At 42.0% G+C, this 14,439-nt stretch overlaps 1 protein-coding gene across 3 annotated transcripts in view; it reads right to left on the minus strand.

Moving 5' to 3' along the window:
• The window catches only part of rad18 (RAD18 E3 ubiquitin protein ligase), an 83,136-nt gene that overhangs the window by 55,711 nt on the left and 12,986 nt on the right, over positions 1–14,439 (minus strand). For all 3 annotated transcript variants that reach the window (XM_029775432.1, XM_029775434.1, XM_029775433.1), the window contains exons 8-9: positions 5,211–5,281; positions 4,956–5,016 (exon numbers count right to left, since the gene is read on the minus strand). In XM_029775432.1, coding sequence (XP_029631292.1) covers positions 4,956–5,016; positions 5,211–5,281 — 132 coding nt within the window. The remainder of the gene's footprint in view (positions 1–4,955; positions 5,017–5,210; positions 5,282–14,439) is intronic.

Raw genomic sequence — 14,439 nt, forward strand, 5'->3', positions numbered from 1 at the left:
AAAGAGTTCTACAGCTTCACCATTGAGAGCATCTTGACTGGCTGCAACACCGCTTGGTATGGCAACTGCTTGGCCTACGACCGCAAGGCACTAGTGGGTAGTGCGTATTGCCCAGTACATCACTGGGGTCGAGTTCCCTGCCATCCAGGACCTGACACCGCCTGGTATAGACCAGGCGGTGTCAGAGCAAGGCCCTAAAAATGGTCAAATACTCCAGCCACCCAATTCATAGACTGTTCTCTCTGCTTCCGCACGGTAAGCAGTACCGATGCATCAAGTCTGGAACCAACAGGACCCTGAACAGCCTCTACCCCCAAGCCATAAGACTGCTTAATAGTTATTTAAATAGTTAACCAAATAGCTACTCGGACTATCTGCATTGACACTTTTTGCACTAACATTTTCGACTGATAAAATGCACTGCTGCTACTGTTTATTATCTGTCCATTTATTCCTAGTTATATGTACATATCTACCTCAATTACTTCTTACCCCTGGGACATTGCTATATACACAGTGTACAGAGTCAAAGTTATCGTTGTGTATTTATTATAGCGTGTTTTACTTTTCTATTATTTCTCTATTTTCTTTCTCTCTGCATTATTGGAAAGAGCCAACAAGTAAGCATTTCACTGTTAGTCTACACCGGTTGTTTACAACGCATGTGACAAATACAATTTTATTTAGATTTGATTGCCTCAGTACAAATAAGTGGCTTGTTATGTATCTCAGATGTTTGATGAATGAGAAACATATGCAGAGGAAAATAGTGTATGAGGTACATATGGTGTTATACACTGTATAGTGTATATGTTAAGCAGTGTGGAGCCAGAATAATTCAGTGTGCCCCTGGGAAGGCCCAGGGCTGACAGATTACTACCATACCCTGCCAAGGGCACAGGAGCAAGCTGCAGCTTACTTTTGAGGGGAAATAATAACACTGGTCTCCATTGACAGATATCTGTTTGGTTTGGCATTGTTCGATGGTCCTGCTATTCAGTAATACAACAATAACACACTGAGGGTGGAAGGTACATTTATTAAGAGTGGCAATCTTTCTCACGTTTGGAAGTGATAGCGAAACTGCTACAACCTACTGCATGTGGCCAGCACTGTGTTCCTGTGTATGTGTGTGCCTATATCTGTCTGTCTGTCACTGTGTGTTGCACGGTAAACCGGTACCAAGGTAATATCACGGTACTAAAACTTCATGATACTTATGATACCAACATTTTAGAATACCGTAGTACCGTTTCACATGATACTAACAAATGTATTTCGGCTCAACCAAACTAAAGATCCCACTGGTGCTTCTTATAAAATGTTAATACAGTTTTGTTTATAAATTCTGTTGAATATTTTTAAGCAAACTAGTCTCTTGTAAGTGTCGGTCCAATAATGTCCACTTCACTTTCATGTGCATATATAACGTGTAAGAGTTGAAAAGCCAGCAGGCAGCTGCCTCCCTTTCCAGCCATTACTCACCTGCTTTTCTCCATCTGCTCTTCCTGCACATCTATTGCTCAATCAGTTTTAAAAATATAATTGGTCCGTGACAGCACACGGGGATGTATTCCCTGATTAGTCTACTGTTGTTACATTTGTACATTTGATACACTGGAGTAGCATGCAGAGCTGATATAACCATTGGCACAGGCCAGTCGGAGTAGGCATTGCAAGTTCGCTGTCATGCAGCCTCCAAGTGCCAGGGAGGTCAAATAGAGTACCGCTGCGCAACAGGTATGCTTGCAGCTTCACAGCAAAGAAAACATCTTGTCTCAAGCTCAAACAGTAAAAAAAATATGACCCATATTACTGGAGCTACATTTTTTGCCCGCATTTTATACAATTTCACAAACCATGTCATGGGCCATTTTAAACGAATTATGGCTCACTAAGTATTGGTTTGATAAACAACATTGTTCTGTCATGTTACCTAGCTAATAACCTGCTAACGTGACAGTAGGTCTAGGCAAATTTGATTGGCACAAGAAGAAAGGAAATGTGTCTGCTTCACTACTCATGACATGGTCCCGTGTGGCTCAGTTGGTAGAGCATGGTGTTTGCAACGCCAGGGTTGTGGGTTCGATTCCCACGGGGGACCAGTACGGGGGGGAAAAAATGTATGAAATGTATGCATTCACTACTGTAAGTCGCTCTGGATAAGAGTGTCTGCTAAATGACTAAAATGTAATGGGCTTCAAAAGGTACTGTAGGTTTCATATAGGCTGAATGGATGCCTAAACTATATCAAAAATCTCTCTTTTTGGTGCTCCTTAAATTCTATTTGGTGCCTAACGTTTTTAAAGTTGGGAGCAGCGTGTGTATGCGTTTGTGGGAGAGAGAATGGTGTGTGTGTTGATGAGAGAGGGAGACAGATTGTGTGAGGGAGGGACAGTCTGTGTGGTTCTGTTTACTGAAGAGTAAAGGTTTCTTGCAGTCTTTTTTCCCTTCCTGCCACAATGACATTCAGATCATTATGAATATACAGTGCATTCGGAAAGTATTCAGACCCCTTGAATTTTTCCATTTTTTTTTGTGTTACAGCCTTATTCTAAAATGGATTAAATAGTTTTTTTCCCCTCATCAATCTACACACAATACCCCACAATGACAAAGCAAAGTATTCAGACCCTTTACTCAGTACTTAGTTGAAGCACATTTGGCAGTGATTACAGCCTTGAGTGTTCTTGGGTATGACGCCACAAGCTTGGCACACCTGCATTTGGGGAGTTTATCCCATTCTTCTCTGCAGATCCTCTCAAGCTCTGTCAGGTTGGATGAGGAGCATCACTGCACAGCTATTTTCAGGTCTCTCCAGAGATGTTTGATCGGGTTCAAGCCCGGGCTCTGACTGGAGCACACAAGGACATTCCGAGACTTGTCCCGAAGCCACTCCTGCGTTGTCTTGGCTGTGTGCTTAGGGTCGTTGTCCTGTTGGAAGGTGAACCTTCGCCCCAGTCTGAGCGCTCTGCAGCAGGTTTTCATCAAGGATTCCTTTGCTCCGTTCATTTTTCCATTGATCCTGACTAGTCTCCCACATCATGATGCTGCCACCACCATGCTTCACCGTAGGGATGGTGCCAGGTTTCCTTCAGACATGACGCTTGGTATTCAGGCCAAAGAGTTCAATCTTGGTTTCATCAGAACAGAGAATATTGTTGTTTTCTCGTGGTCTGAGTACTTTAGGTGCCTTTTGGCAAACACCAAGCGGGCTGCCATGTGCCTTTTACTGAGAAGTGGCTTCCGTCTGGCCACTCAACCATAAAGGCATGATTGGTGGAGCACTGCAGAGATGGTTGTCCTTCTGGAAGGTTCTCCCGTCTCCACAGATGAACTCTGGAGCTCTCTCAGAGTGACCATTGGGTTCTTGGTCACCTCCCTGACCAAGGCCCTTCTCCCTCAATTGCTCAGTTCGGTCAGGCTGCCAGCTCTAGGAAGAGTCTTGCTGGTTCCAAACTTCTTCCATTTAAGAATGATAGAGGTTACTGTGTTCTCGGGGACCTTCAATGCTGCAAACATGTTTTCGTACCCTTCCACAGATCTGTGCCTCGACACAATCCTGTCTCGGTGCTCTACGGACAATTCCTTCAACCTCATGGCTTGGTTTTTGCTTTGACATGCACTGTCAACTGTGGGACCATATATAGACAGGTATGTGCCTTTCCAAATCATGTCCAATCAATTGAATTTACCACAGGTGGACTCCAATGAAGTTGTAGAAACATCTCAAGGTGTTGTGTTGAGTAGAAAACGTTTTGTGTAGCACGTACATTATGAAAACGGGAACAAGAGTCGGGGGACGGGGCGAACAGAACTCTAGGACACTCCAAATGTTTTCCCTGTGGTATCACGATACTACTTGGGCGGGCCGGCCCTGGCCTGACTGATCACAGTTATCACAGCACTCCAGCTATTTAAAGAACACCCCTCTGTGAGTCACATCAATATTTCAATATCCCCCTTTCTCAAAGTTAGCTCCACCAAGCTATTTCTAGTTCCTCCCACCTTTCATCCTCCGCTTGCTATCACAGCACTTTAACTAACAAACTCTCTCTCTCCCTCTGTCCGGTAAAGCAAACACAATCTGGCTCAGATTCCTCCTGCTGGGTAAAGTCTATTACACCTCAGAGTTATTCCCCAAAGAGACACTGAAATACCCCAGCAAACCTAAACATTTCCTCCTCTTCATGGTGTAATGTCTGCTGCAGTGACAGTCCCTGATGCTTAATCACTTCAGCACATCTCCAGCACATCTTCACTCCCTCAGGTGCACTTTCAAACAGCCCCTCCAGATAGAGGCCTTCTCAGATATTCAGTAACACAGCTATCAGGGGAGCGTATGGTCTTCCTGGCAATTCTCTCCGCCCGAGTTGGTCCTTAGCCGTATGAGGGCCTCTCCACATAATGAAGCAGGATCAACGATGCACCCCTGTTGCACTCCCACTGTTTTGATCCAATCTGTGAATGTGAGAGCCACTCCTCTTCTCTTGGGTTATGGCCTGATTGACTTCACAGCTCTCAGCTTTTTCTGCTAAACTGCTACAAGGACTAAAGTGAGTGCACCACTCTGGTGGAATGGACTGGAATGACTAAGCACTCTGAACTATTAGCGCCCACTGCAGTGTTTCAGTATCTAAGACTGAGGGGCCAGGTTTACTATTCATGAATTCATGAATACTTTGCACCAGTGCAAATTAAAACACAAGAGTGAGAATACACTCAGAGCCCAGTGATGCTGCTAAACTAAACTATTTCCATGCCAATCCCTCACCAGGAGTAATCATTCAGATTCACTGAGGAACAAAACAGGGATCCACTGTCAACTGAGTCGAATGTAGACAATAATACACAACGCAGTGCTGAAGTCAATAGAGAAAAGGCTTTCAGAAAACAATTCTGAACTCCCACTGACAACAGATCAATGGTGGAAGTGCACCACAGAGATGACTTACTGTAAGTTGAATGCATCTCGTCAATTTTCCCCACACTTTGATTCTTTGAGAAGTCCATGGCCTGCAACACAGTTGGACAAACAAGAAAAACATGTACTGTAGAGTGATCATTTGCGTTTCAAGAACACACTAGACAAGGTTATTTACAAGGACAACGCCTTTTATTGAACATATTGTCATGTTGGAAACAACAAAAAGTATCCGGGGGTCCTGTGGCACAAGTCAGAGATGCTTTGATCAGGTATTGGTACGTACACGTTTGGTTTTCCCCCGAAGTTGGTTCCTGGCCTTCTCGTTGGCCTCCACTTCATTGGCAATGTCTTTGGCTGTTGACAGAAAATGAAAAAAGAGACCTTTATGACCCTCCGGATCACAAACATGGCTTGATATGTGAACTGTTGTTTTCAACACATTAAAAAGGTCTCTGCCCCTGAGACCACTGCTGAGAAAATGAAGCACACCCAGAGAAACAAAGCAAAAAACAGGAAACGATCAAGTGGTTCAAACTTTTGTTTGTGATTTGCAAACAAACACACACAAAGAAAGAAGTAGGCATAGCTCAGAGCACCACTTCATATCTAATAGTCTCAGCAAGTGCTGTTGGACTGGATGCTCTGTCCGCCGAGTTTAAAGAGATAAAGTAGTGTGTCGTTTACAGCCTTTATCCTCCGACATCTTATGCCCAACTACTAACTGAAAAGAGCTAAGAGGTAGGAGGACACCATAATACATCTAGCATGATCATGTATCAAGGTCACTTACTGACATTCTTATAGCATGTACAAGTAATATACACCCTAAAGTTATCACAGAAGCATGACAAATGCCAAGGCAAGAAAAAAATACTCGCTAGAGCTGAAATGATTTAAGTGTTGATAACAGTAGATTCTCAAATCATGTGCTAGGCTCAGAACAGGCCTTGGTGTTTGATTGAAACACTACATCTCATCAGAGATGGGGTGTGTTCTAGGGATGGGCATGGTTATAATATTCTTGAATTATTTCTAAATGAAATTCAAATATCCATGTGACATTGTTACATACAAGGATATACCATGACATGTCAAATTCATAAATGAATAAAACCAAATGTTTGAATGTATTTCTTCATGACGTGCAACAATCACAAATGTCTATGTTTTACAAGTTGACATCACAGTATAGCACAGTAGGGCGCAATAGAGTGCAGTACAGTCCAGCACAGTTCAGTACAGTAGAGTACAGTTCAGTACAGTAGAGTACAGTTCAGTACAGTACAGTACAGAAGAGTAGAGTTCAGTTCAGTACAATACAGTAAATTACACTGTACTCTAGTGTGCTCTACTGCAGGGTTTCCCAAACTCGGTCTTGGGGCCCCCCCTGAGAGCATGTTTTGGTTTTTGCCCTAGCACCCAAGTCCAGAACAGACTATGGGAGGCGCACAGTACTACATAGAGCCATGACCACATGGACCTCTATTCCACATGAAGTAACTCATGCCAGCAGTAAAATTAGATTTAAAAAAAAATGATAAAAATACACCTTATGGAACAGCGGGGACCTTGAAGCAACAGAAACATTGACACATGCATACAAACAAACGATAACATACACACACATGGATTTTGTGTTATAGATAAGTGGTAGTAGAGTAGAGGCCTAAGGGCATACACTTAATATGTTGAGCAATCTGTTATGAATGTATTGTAATGTTTTTAATATGTATAACTACCACTATTTTGCTGGACCCCAGGAAGAGTACATGCTGCCTTGGCAGAAGCTAATGGGGATCCATAATAAATACAAATACTACACAGCTGATTCAAATAATCAACTCATCATCAAGCTTGAATTATTTGAATCAGCTGTGTAGTGCTACGGCAAAAAACAAAACGTGCATCCAGGGGTGCATCCGAGAACAGTACTGACCTAAACTCTACTCTACTTTTTACTGTACTGTAGTGCTATACGGTATTGTACTGTAACGTACAGTACAATAAAGAAGAGTATAGATCAGTACTAGGGATTAATATTTTGCCGAAATAGAACAAGTTTCAATATAGGGGATAATTCCCAGGAAATACCTCAAAAATCTGAAGTGCCCATTTAAAACCAAGATATGGTCACTGTGCCAGAGTTCTCCCGAAATAAGACTGTCATATTTTTTTTCTTTATTTAACTAGGCAAGTCAGTTAAGAACAAATTCTTATTTTCAATGACTGCCTTGTTCAGGGGCAGAACGACAGATTTTTACCTTGTCAGCTCGGAGATTCGATCTTGCAACCTTTCGGTTACTAGTCCAACATTCTAACCACTAGGCTACTTGCCGGCTTGGCTGCACCACTATGTAAAGATTTCACAGCAAGTGAAACTGATGTTAAGTAATGATAGAGTAACTTCGATCGCCAATGACTGTTGTGAATTGCGAAACAGGTGGTTCATATATTCTGAGAGTTATCCTCAATTAATTCAGAGCATTTCAGCGGTAGGCAAAGGCTCTCTCGTAAAAGCGTGCGTTCAGGACACACAGACGACACCCTCAGTAGGCTATAGCATTGTCGATATATACAAACTTTGTAACGGCAGTCAAACAAAAGTCAAATTACCAAAGTTGTAAGCTTGCTAGATAACCTCCAACTAATGACAGAATATCTCCTATTTGTCAAAATCGAGTTGATGATTATACAGATAGCAGATCAGCTCATGAATAACAGTCAGATGAAGAGAGGAAATTTTTCAAATATGAAGGTATCTTAACGGAGACCAACTCTGTTTAAAAAATTACCATAGTGGCAGACGGCAGGGAGAGGTGAGGGGAGTGGTGATTGAAGGGAGATACCTGGCAGCCCACTGGCTCCACCCCTGAGCCTTATATGGACTTCATGCCCCAACAAGGTGAGCCTGTGGGTCATTAACTTCTTTGGGATAGGGGGCGGTATTTTGACGTCCGGATGAAAAGCGTGCCCAAAGTAAACTGCCTGCTACTCAGGCCCAGAATCTAGGATATACATATAATTGATTTGGATAGAAAACACTCTAAAGTTTCTAAAACTGTTAAAATAATGTCTGTGAGTATAACAGAACTGAAATGGCAGGCGAAACCCCGAGGACAAACCATCCCCCCCAAACAAATTCATCCTACCACTGATTTCAATGGCTGGCACTTTTATAATAGGGCGAAATCTTGCTGATTGCCGTTCCTAGGGCTTCCACTAGATGTCAACAGTCTTTAGAAAGAGTTTCAGGCTGGTTTTTGGAAAAATGAGCCAGAAACTGTAGTTTTTCTAGGTGGCTCCCATTTTGGCTATAGTGTTTCCAAGCGCGTGAATGAGAGCGTGTTCTTTGGTATTTTCTCCGGTAAAGACAATAACGATTCTCCGTCTTAAATTTTATTGTTTATTTGCGTATTAGAGTACCTATTGTTTGATTATAAACGTTGATTGACTTGTTTGGATAAGTTTATTGGTAACGTTTGGGATTCATTTTGTATGCATTTTGAAGGAGGGAAACTGAGTGGATTATTGACTGAAGTGCGCCAGCTAAACTGAGTTTTTATGGATATAAAGCAGGACTTTATCGAACAAAAGGACCATTTGTAATGTAACTGGGACCTTTTGGAGTGCCAACAGAAGAAGATCTTCAAAGGTAAGGCATATATTATATCGCTATTTCTGACTTTCGTGTCGCAACTCCCTGGTTGAAAATGATTTGTTATGCATTTGTGTGCTGGGCACTGTCCTCAGATAATCGCATGGTTTGCTTTCGCCGTAAAGCCTTTTTGAAATCTGACACGGCGGCTGGATTAACAACAAGTTAAGCTTTATTTTGATGTATTGCACTTGTGATTTCATGAAAGTTTAATATTTATAGTAATTTCATTTGAATTTGGCGCTCTGCAATTTCACCGGAAATTGCTAGCGTCCCACTAATCCGCAACAAGTTAAACCCGGGAGTGCTTGGGGATAAAAGAGGAAGCGGCCTGCACAAAGGGGCAGAGAATGGAGAGGGAAGCATGTGTTATGAAGAGTGTGAGAAGAAAGAGAAATATCTGTCTGATTACCCCCACTGTGTACTGAACCGGTTTGGCTGAGGACCCAAGTTTTAGGGTTACTCCTAGAGAACGGAACAGACAACGAGACCGGATTGTGGACTGTGAAATGGTTGGTGAATTCCCCACTTTTCCCAAGTGTGCAAAACTCCCTAATAAACTTCCCATTTGCATTCTAGTTGTGCTCCTTGTGCGTGTTTGGTTATTAAACTTGGTGACGAAGAAACCCCACACCCTTGAACCTGCTACAATATCTACTCTCATATTATTTAATCATAACACATTCTCTACCGAAGCTCTCATAAGGGCAGCAATCCAAGACACGAGTCAGGATTGGGACATTAGGACAATAGCCTAGGCTATAAATAAGGCTATATAAAGGCTACTACAGGCCTCCCGAGTGGCACAGTGGTCTAAGAAACTGCATCGCAGTGCTACCACTAGGGATCCTGGTTCGACTCCAAGCTCTGTCGCAGCCGGCCGCGACCGGGAGACCCATGGGGCTGCACACAATTGGCCCGTCATCCAGGTTAGGGGAGGGTTTGGCCGGCAGGGATATTCTTGACCCATCGCACTCTAGCGACTTCTGTGGCTGGCCGGGCGCAGTGCACCCTGACACAGTCGCCAGGTGTACGGTGTTTCCTCCGACACATTGGTGCGGCTGGCTTCCGGGTTAAGCGGGCATTGTGTCAAGAAGCAGTGCGGCTCGGCTGGGTTGTGTTTCGAAGGACGCACGGCTCTCGACCTTCGCCTCTCCCGTGGCTGTACGGGAGTAGCAGTCATGGGACAAGACTGTAACTACCAATTGAAAACCATGATTGAGATTCAGTGAAACAAAATTACAGTGATTGATTATCTGAAAAGTCACAGGCTTTTGGTCGGGAGTAGGACAGGCTACTACGTGAGTTAAGTGCAAGCAGACTTGTATAACATGCTAGCAAAATCAATCACTGTAATCAGCTAATATATGAGCAAACTAGAATAAAAATCATTACCACTGACCTCAACTTAGCTAACAATTCCCATGCCTAATTGTTACCACATATCCAAACAGAGATTCAGTGAAAACAAAAAGCTGACATTGATTTATCTAGACGATTCCCCCACTCTTGTCTCGCTGTCCCAGTCAAAACAGTGCTGAAATGATAATCTAGGTAAGCACACACACAACATTGCTTCAAATTAGCATAACAGTTGGATGGGGGTTTCAGTATAAGCAAGAATTTGATACATGCCTTAAATTGCATTAGCCTACATTATTTAAATATTTTCATAATTCAGTTGATCATAACTAAGGTGTCTAGGCCCAATGGCTGTTTCCTTGTTTCCTCACTCCACTTCCGCCCACCTCCGCCGCGTTTTTCTCAACACCAGTTTAAATAAATATAGCGCACTGATTCTAGAAATCCAGCTTTTTTTCAAGTTCGGCTCATTTAATTTTTGTGATGTCAAACCAGGCATGGAATCGGGCTTCAGCTCACCGGAGTTGGGTCTGATCAGGATCACATTTCCAGTTCTGATGAGAACTCTAAACTGCATTTGGGCCTTGTGTGCAGTCCGGCAGTATCAATTATGTGCTTTGAATTTATACCGACTGTGTGATGTAAATACACTAGGCTAAAGATTTCCATGTGACAATCTGTTTGAATAATGTGCTATTTAATTTTTTCCAATCAGCTGCTGTGCATGTGTATTTTGTGGAATTGCACTAGTGCAACATTGGGGAATATTTTTGTAATTTTCCGGGTCTTGTCATTTTATGTGCCGGGATCCCGGTTACCGGTGTAAATCCCTAGTCAGTACAATACAGTACAGTACTATAGAGTAGAGATTAAATCAAACAAAATTTTAATGGTCACATACAGTTGAAGTCGGAAGTTTTCATACACTTAGATTGGAGTCATTAAAACTCGTTTTTCAACCACTCCACAAATTTCTTGTTAACAAACAATAGTTTTGGCAAGTCGGTTAGGACATCTACTTTGTGCATGACAAGTAATTTTTCGAACAATTGTTTACAGACAGATTATTTCACTTTTAATTCACTGTATCACAATTCCAGTGGGTCAGAAGTTTACATACATTAAGTTGACTGTGCCTTTAAACAGCTTGGAAAATTCCAGAAAGTTATGTCATGCTTTAGAAGCTTCTGATGGGCCAATTGACATAATTTGAGTCAATTGGAGGTGTACCTGTGGATGTATTTCAAGGCCTACCTTAAACTCAGTGCCTCTTTGCTTGACATCATGGGAAAATCAAAAAGAAATCAGCCAAATACCTCAGAAAACAATTGTAGACCTCCACAAGTTTGGTTCATCCTTGGGAGCAATTTCCAAACGCCTGAAGGTACCACATTCATCTGTACAAACAATAGTACGCAAGAATAAACACCATGGGACCACGCAGCCGTCATACCTCTCAGGAAGGAGACACGTTCTGTCTCCTAGAATGGATTGTACTTTGGTGCGAAAAGTGCAACTCAATCCCAGAACAACAACAAAGGACCTTGTGAAGATGCTGGAGGAAACAGGTACAAAAGTATCTATATCCACAGTAAAACGAGTCCTATATCGACATAACCTGAAAGGTCGCTCAGCAAGGAAGAAGCCACTGCTCCAAAACCACCATAAAAAAGACAGACTATGGTTTGCAACTGCACATGGGGACAAGATCATACTTTTTGGAGAAATGTCCTCTGGTCTGATGAAACAAAAATAAAACTGTTTGGCCATAATGAACATCATTATGTTTGGAGGAAAAAGGGGGAGTCTTGTAAGCCGAAGAACACCATCCCAACCATGAAGCACGGGGGTGGCAGGATCATGTTGTGGGGGTGCTTTTCTGCAGGAGGGACTGGTGCACTTCACAAAATAGATGGCATCATGAGGGCGGAAAATTATATGGATATATTGAAGCAACATCTCAAGACATCAGTAAGGAAGTTAAAGCTTGGTCACAAATGGGTTTTCCAAATGGACAATGACCCCAAGCATACTTCCAAAGTTGTGCCAAAATGGCTTAAGAACAACAAAGTCAAGGTATTGGAGTGGCCATCACAAAGACCTGACCTCAATCTTATAGAAAATTTGTGGGCAGAACTGAAAAACAAATATTAGACAGCATGGCTCTTGCTCCAGGAGGGGATCCTCTGGTGTTAGGCTACCAAGCGAAGCTTGATTTTGGAAGAAGCTACCCACTTAGCTAGATACCTAACTAGCTACTAAATTAACAAACCAAACGTACAACTGCAGAGCATTTAGCACATTTTAGACAGTTAATGTAATAGTTATAAGATATCTACCTGGCAAACATTTAGTTGTGAATTCCATACTTCAACTAGCACGCTCCTGTGGCACATGCTGCACAACAGTGAGTGACTCACAAGGCTCTGGTCTCTCGTCATTGTGTGCTTGTTAACAAACACCACGTGACTCGGAACTACCGGTAAGCTTCATAATGAAAAATGATGTGGTTATCTCCTAACGTATTGCACAAGTTGACTGCAGGTATTTACATAAAATGTAGCTACAAATATATAATTTTATTTAAAAACGTCAAATAAATGGTATTGACGATATTGATTAATCATCCCGTAGCTATTTCCAAATACCCCGGTATATGGTATACCGCCCAAGCCTATAGTACAGTGGAGTACACTAGAGTAATTAACTATACTGAACTCTACCGTACTGCACTGTAGGGATGGGCATTTGAAATTATTAAAATAATATCATGATTATCCAGATATACACACACGTATTTACATATAAAGTGCATTCGGAAAGTACTCAAACCCCTTGACGTGGTGGCAGCATCCTGCTGTGGGGATGTTTTTCAGTGGCAGGGACTGGGAGACTAGTCAGGATTGAGGGAAAGATGAACGGAGCAAAGTACAGAGACATCCTTGATGAAAACCTGTTCCAAAGTGCTCAGGACCTCAGACTGAGGCGAAGGTTCACCTTCCATCAGGACAACAACCCTAAGCACACAGCCAAGACAATGCAGGAGTGGCTTTGGGACAAGTCTCTGAATGTTCTTGAGTGACCCAGCAAGAGCCCGGACTTGAACCTCTCCATCTCTGGAGTAGCTGTGCAGCGACGTTCCCCATCTAACCTGACAGAGCTTGAGAGGATCTGCAGAGAAGAATGGGACAAACTCCCCAAACACAGGTATGCTAAGCTTGTAGCGTCATACCCAAGAAGACTTGAGGCTGTAATCGCTGCCAAAAGGTGCTTCAACAAAGTACCGAGTAAATGGTCTGAATACTTAAGTAAATTCGATATTTCAGTTTATTTTTAATACATTTGCAAAATTTGCTAAAAACTTATTTTTGCTTTGTCATTATAGGGTATTGTGTGCAGATTGATGAGGGGGAAAACAATTTAACCAATTTTAGAATAAGGCTGTAACGTAACAAAATGTGGAAAAAGTCAAGGGGTCTGAACATTTTCTGAATGCACTGTATGTATTTAGATTTTGTGTAGGCCGGACTCAAACTTGTATCTTCTCTTTGTGACAGACGGGGTTTAAACACCTTCCAATTAATTTGTCTGTATTTATTTATCTGAATGTATTTTTCAAATCAAAATCAATTGTTATTTATATAGCACATTTCAGACATGAATGCAACGCAATCTGTTTCACAGGAAAAAAACTAATAAAAAAACAGAATATTTACTACAAACATAAGAAGATAAAAAACAAAAGACTAAAAAGGCAACCTAAGGAAAATAAAAGATAAAAAGACGTGTTTTAAGATCTCTTTAAATATGTCCACAGTTTCGGCCCCCCCTTAGGTTTTCTGGCAGGCTATTCCAGAGGCTGGGGGCATAGTAAGTAAAGGCTACCTCTCCATGCCTCTTGGTCCTAGGCTTTGGGATAGTTAAAAGGCCAGTGCCAGAGGACCCGAGGGACCTATTGGGTACATAACTCAAAAGCATGTCTGACTTATATTGGGATGTACAATTGTGGATTGATTTAAAAACCAATAGAACAATCTTAAAATGTATTCTAAAACTCACTGGCACCCAGTGAAGAGACTTTTAAAATATGGTGAATTGTGTGCTCTCTGTCTGGTCTTGGTCAGTTCCTGTGCTGCAGTATTCTGAATGTTTTACAGTTGACCAATGGCTTTCTTGGGTAGGCCAGACAGGAGAGCATTACAGTAGTCAAGCCTGCTTGTAATAAAAGCAGAATCTCTCTGTATCAACCTGAGATAGAAACGTCCGCACACTTATTTATTTATTTAATGCATTAAGGTTATTATTATTGCTTGGATAACCTTATCTACTATTATGTATTGATTTATTTTTCCTTCTTTATGCGGTGCGCACTGCACAAAAAGCCAAAATAATTTTCTGAATCATCACAGTGAATCATTGTAATGTTTATATGTGTCAATTACTCCCGTAAGGGATGGGTTGTCAACTGCCGATTTGACACGAAAATAACATTTAA

This window comes from Salmo trutta, chromosome 14 (genome assembly GCF_901001165.1).
Source record: "Salmo trutta chromosome 14, fSalTru1.1, whole genome shotgun sequence".
In the NCBI taxonomy this organism is placed as follows: Eukaryota; Metazoa; Chordata; class Actinopteri; order Salmoniformes; family Salmonidae; genus Salmo; species Salmo trutta.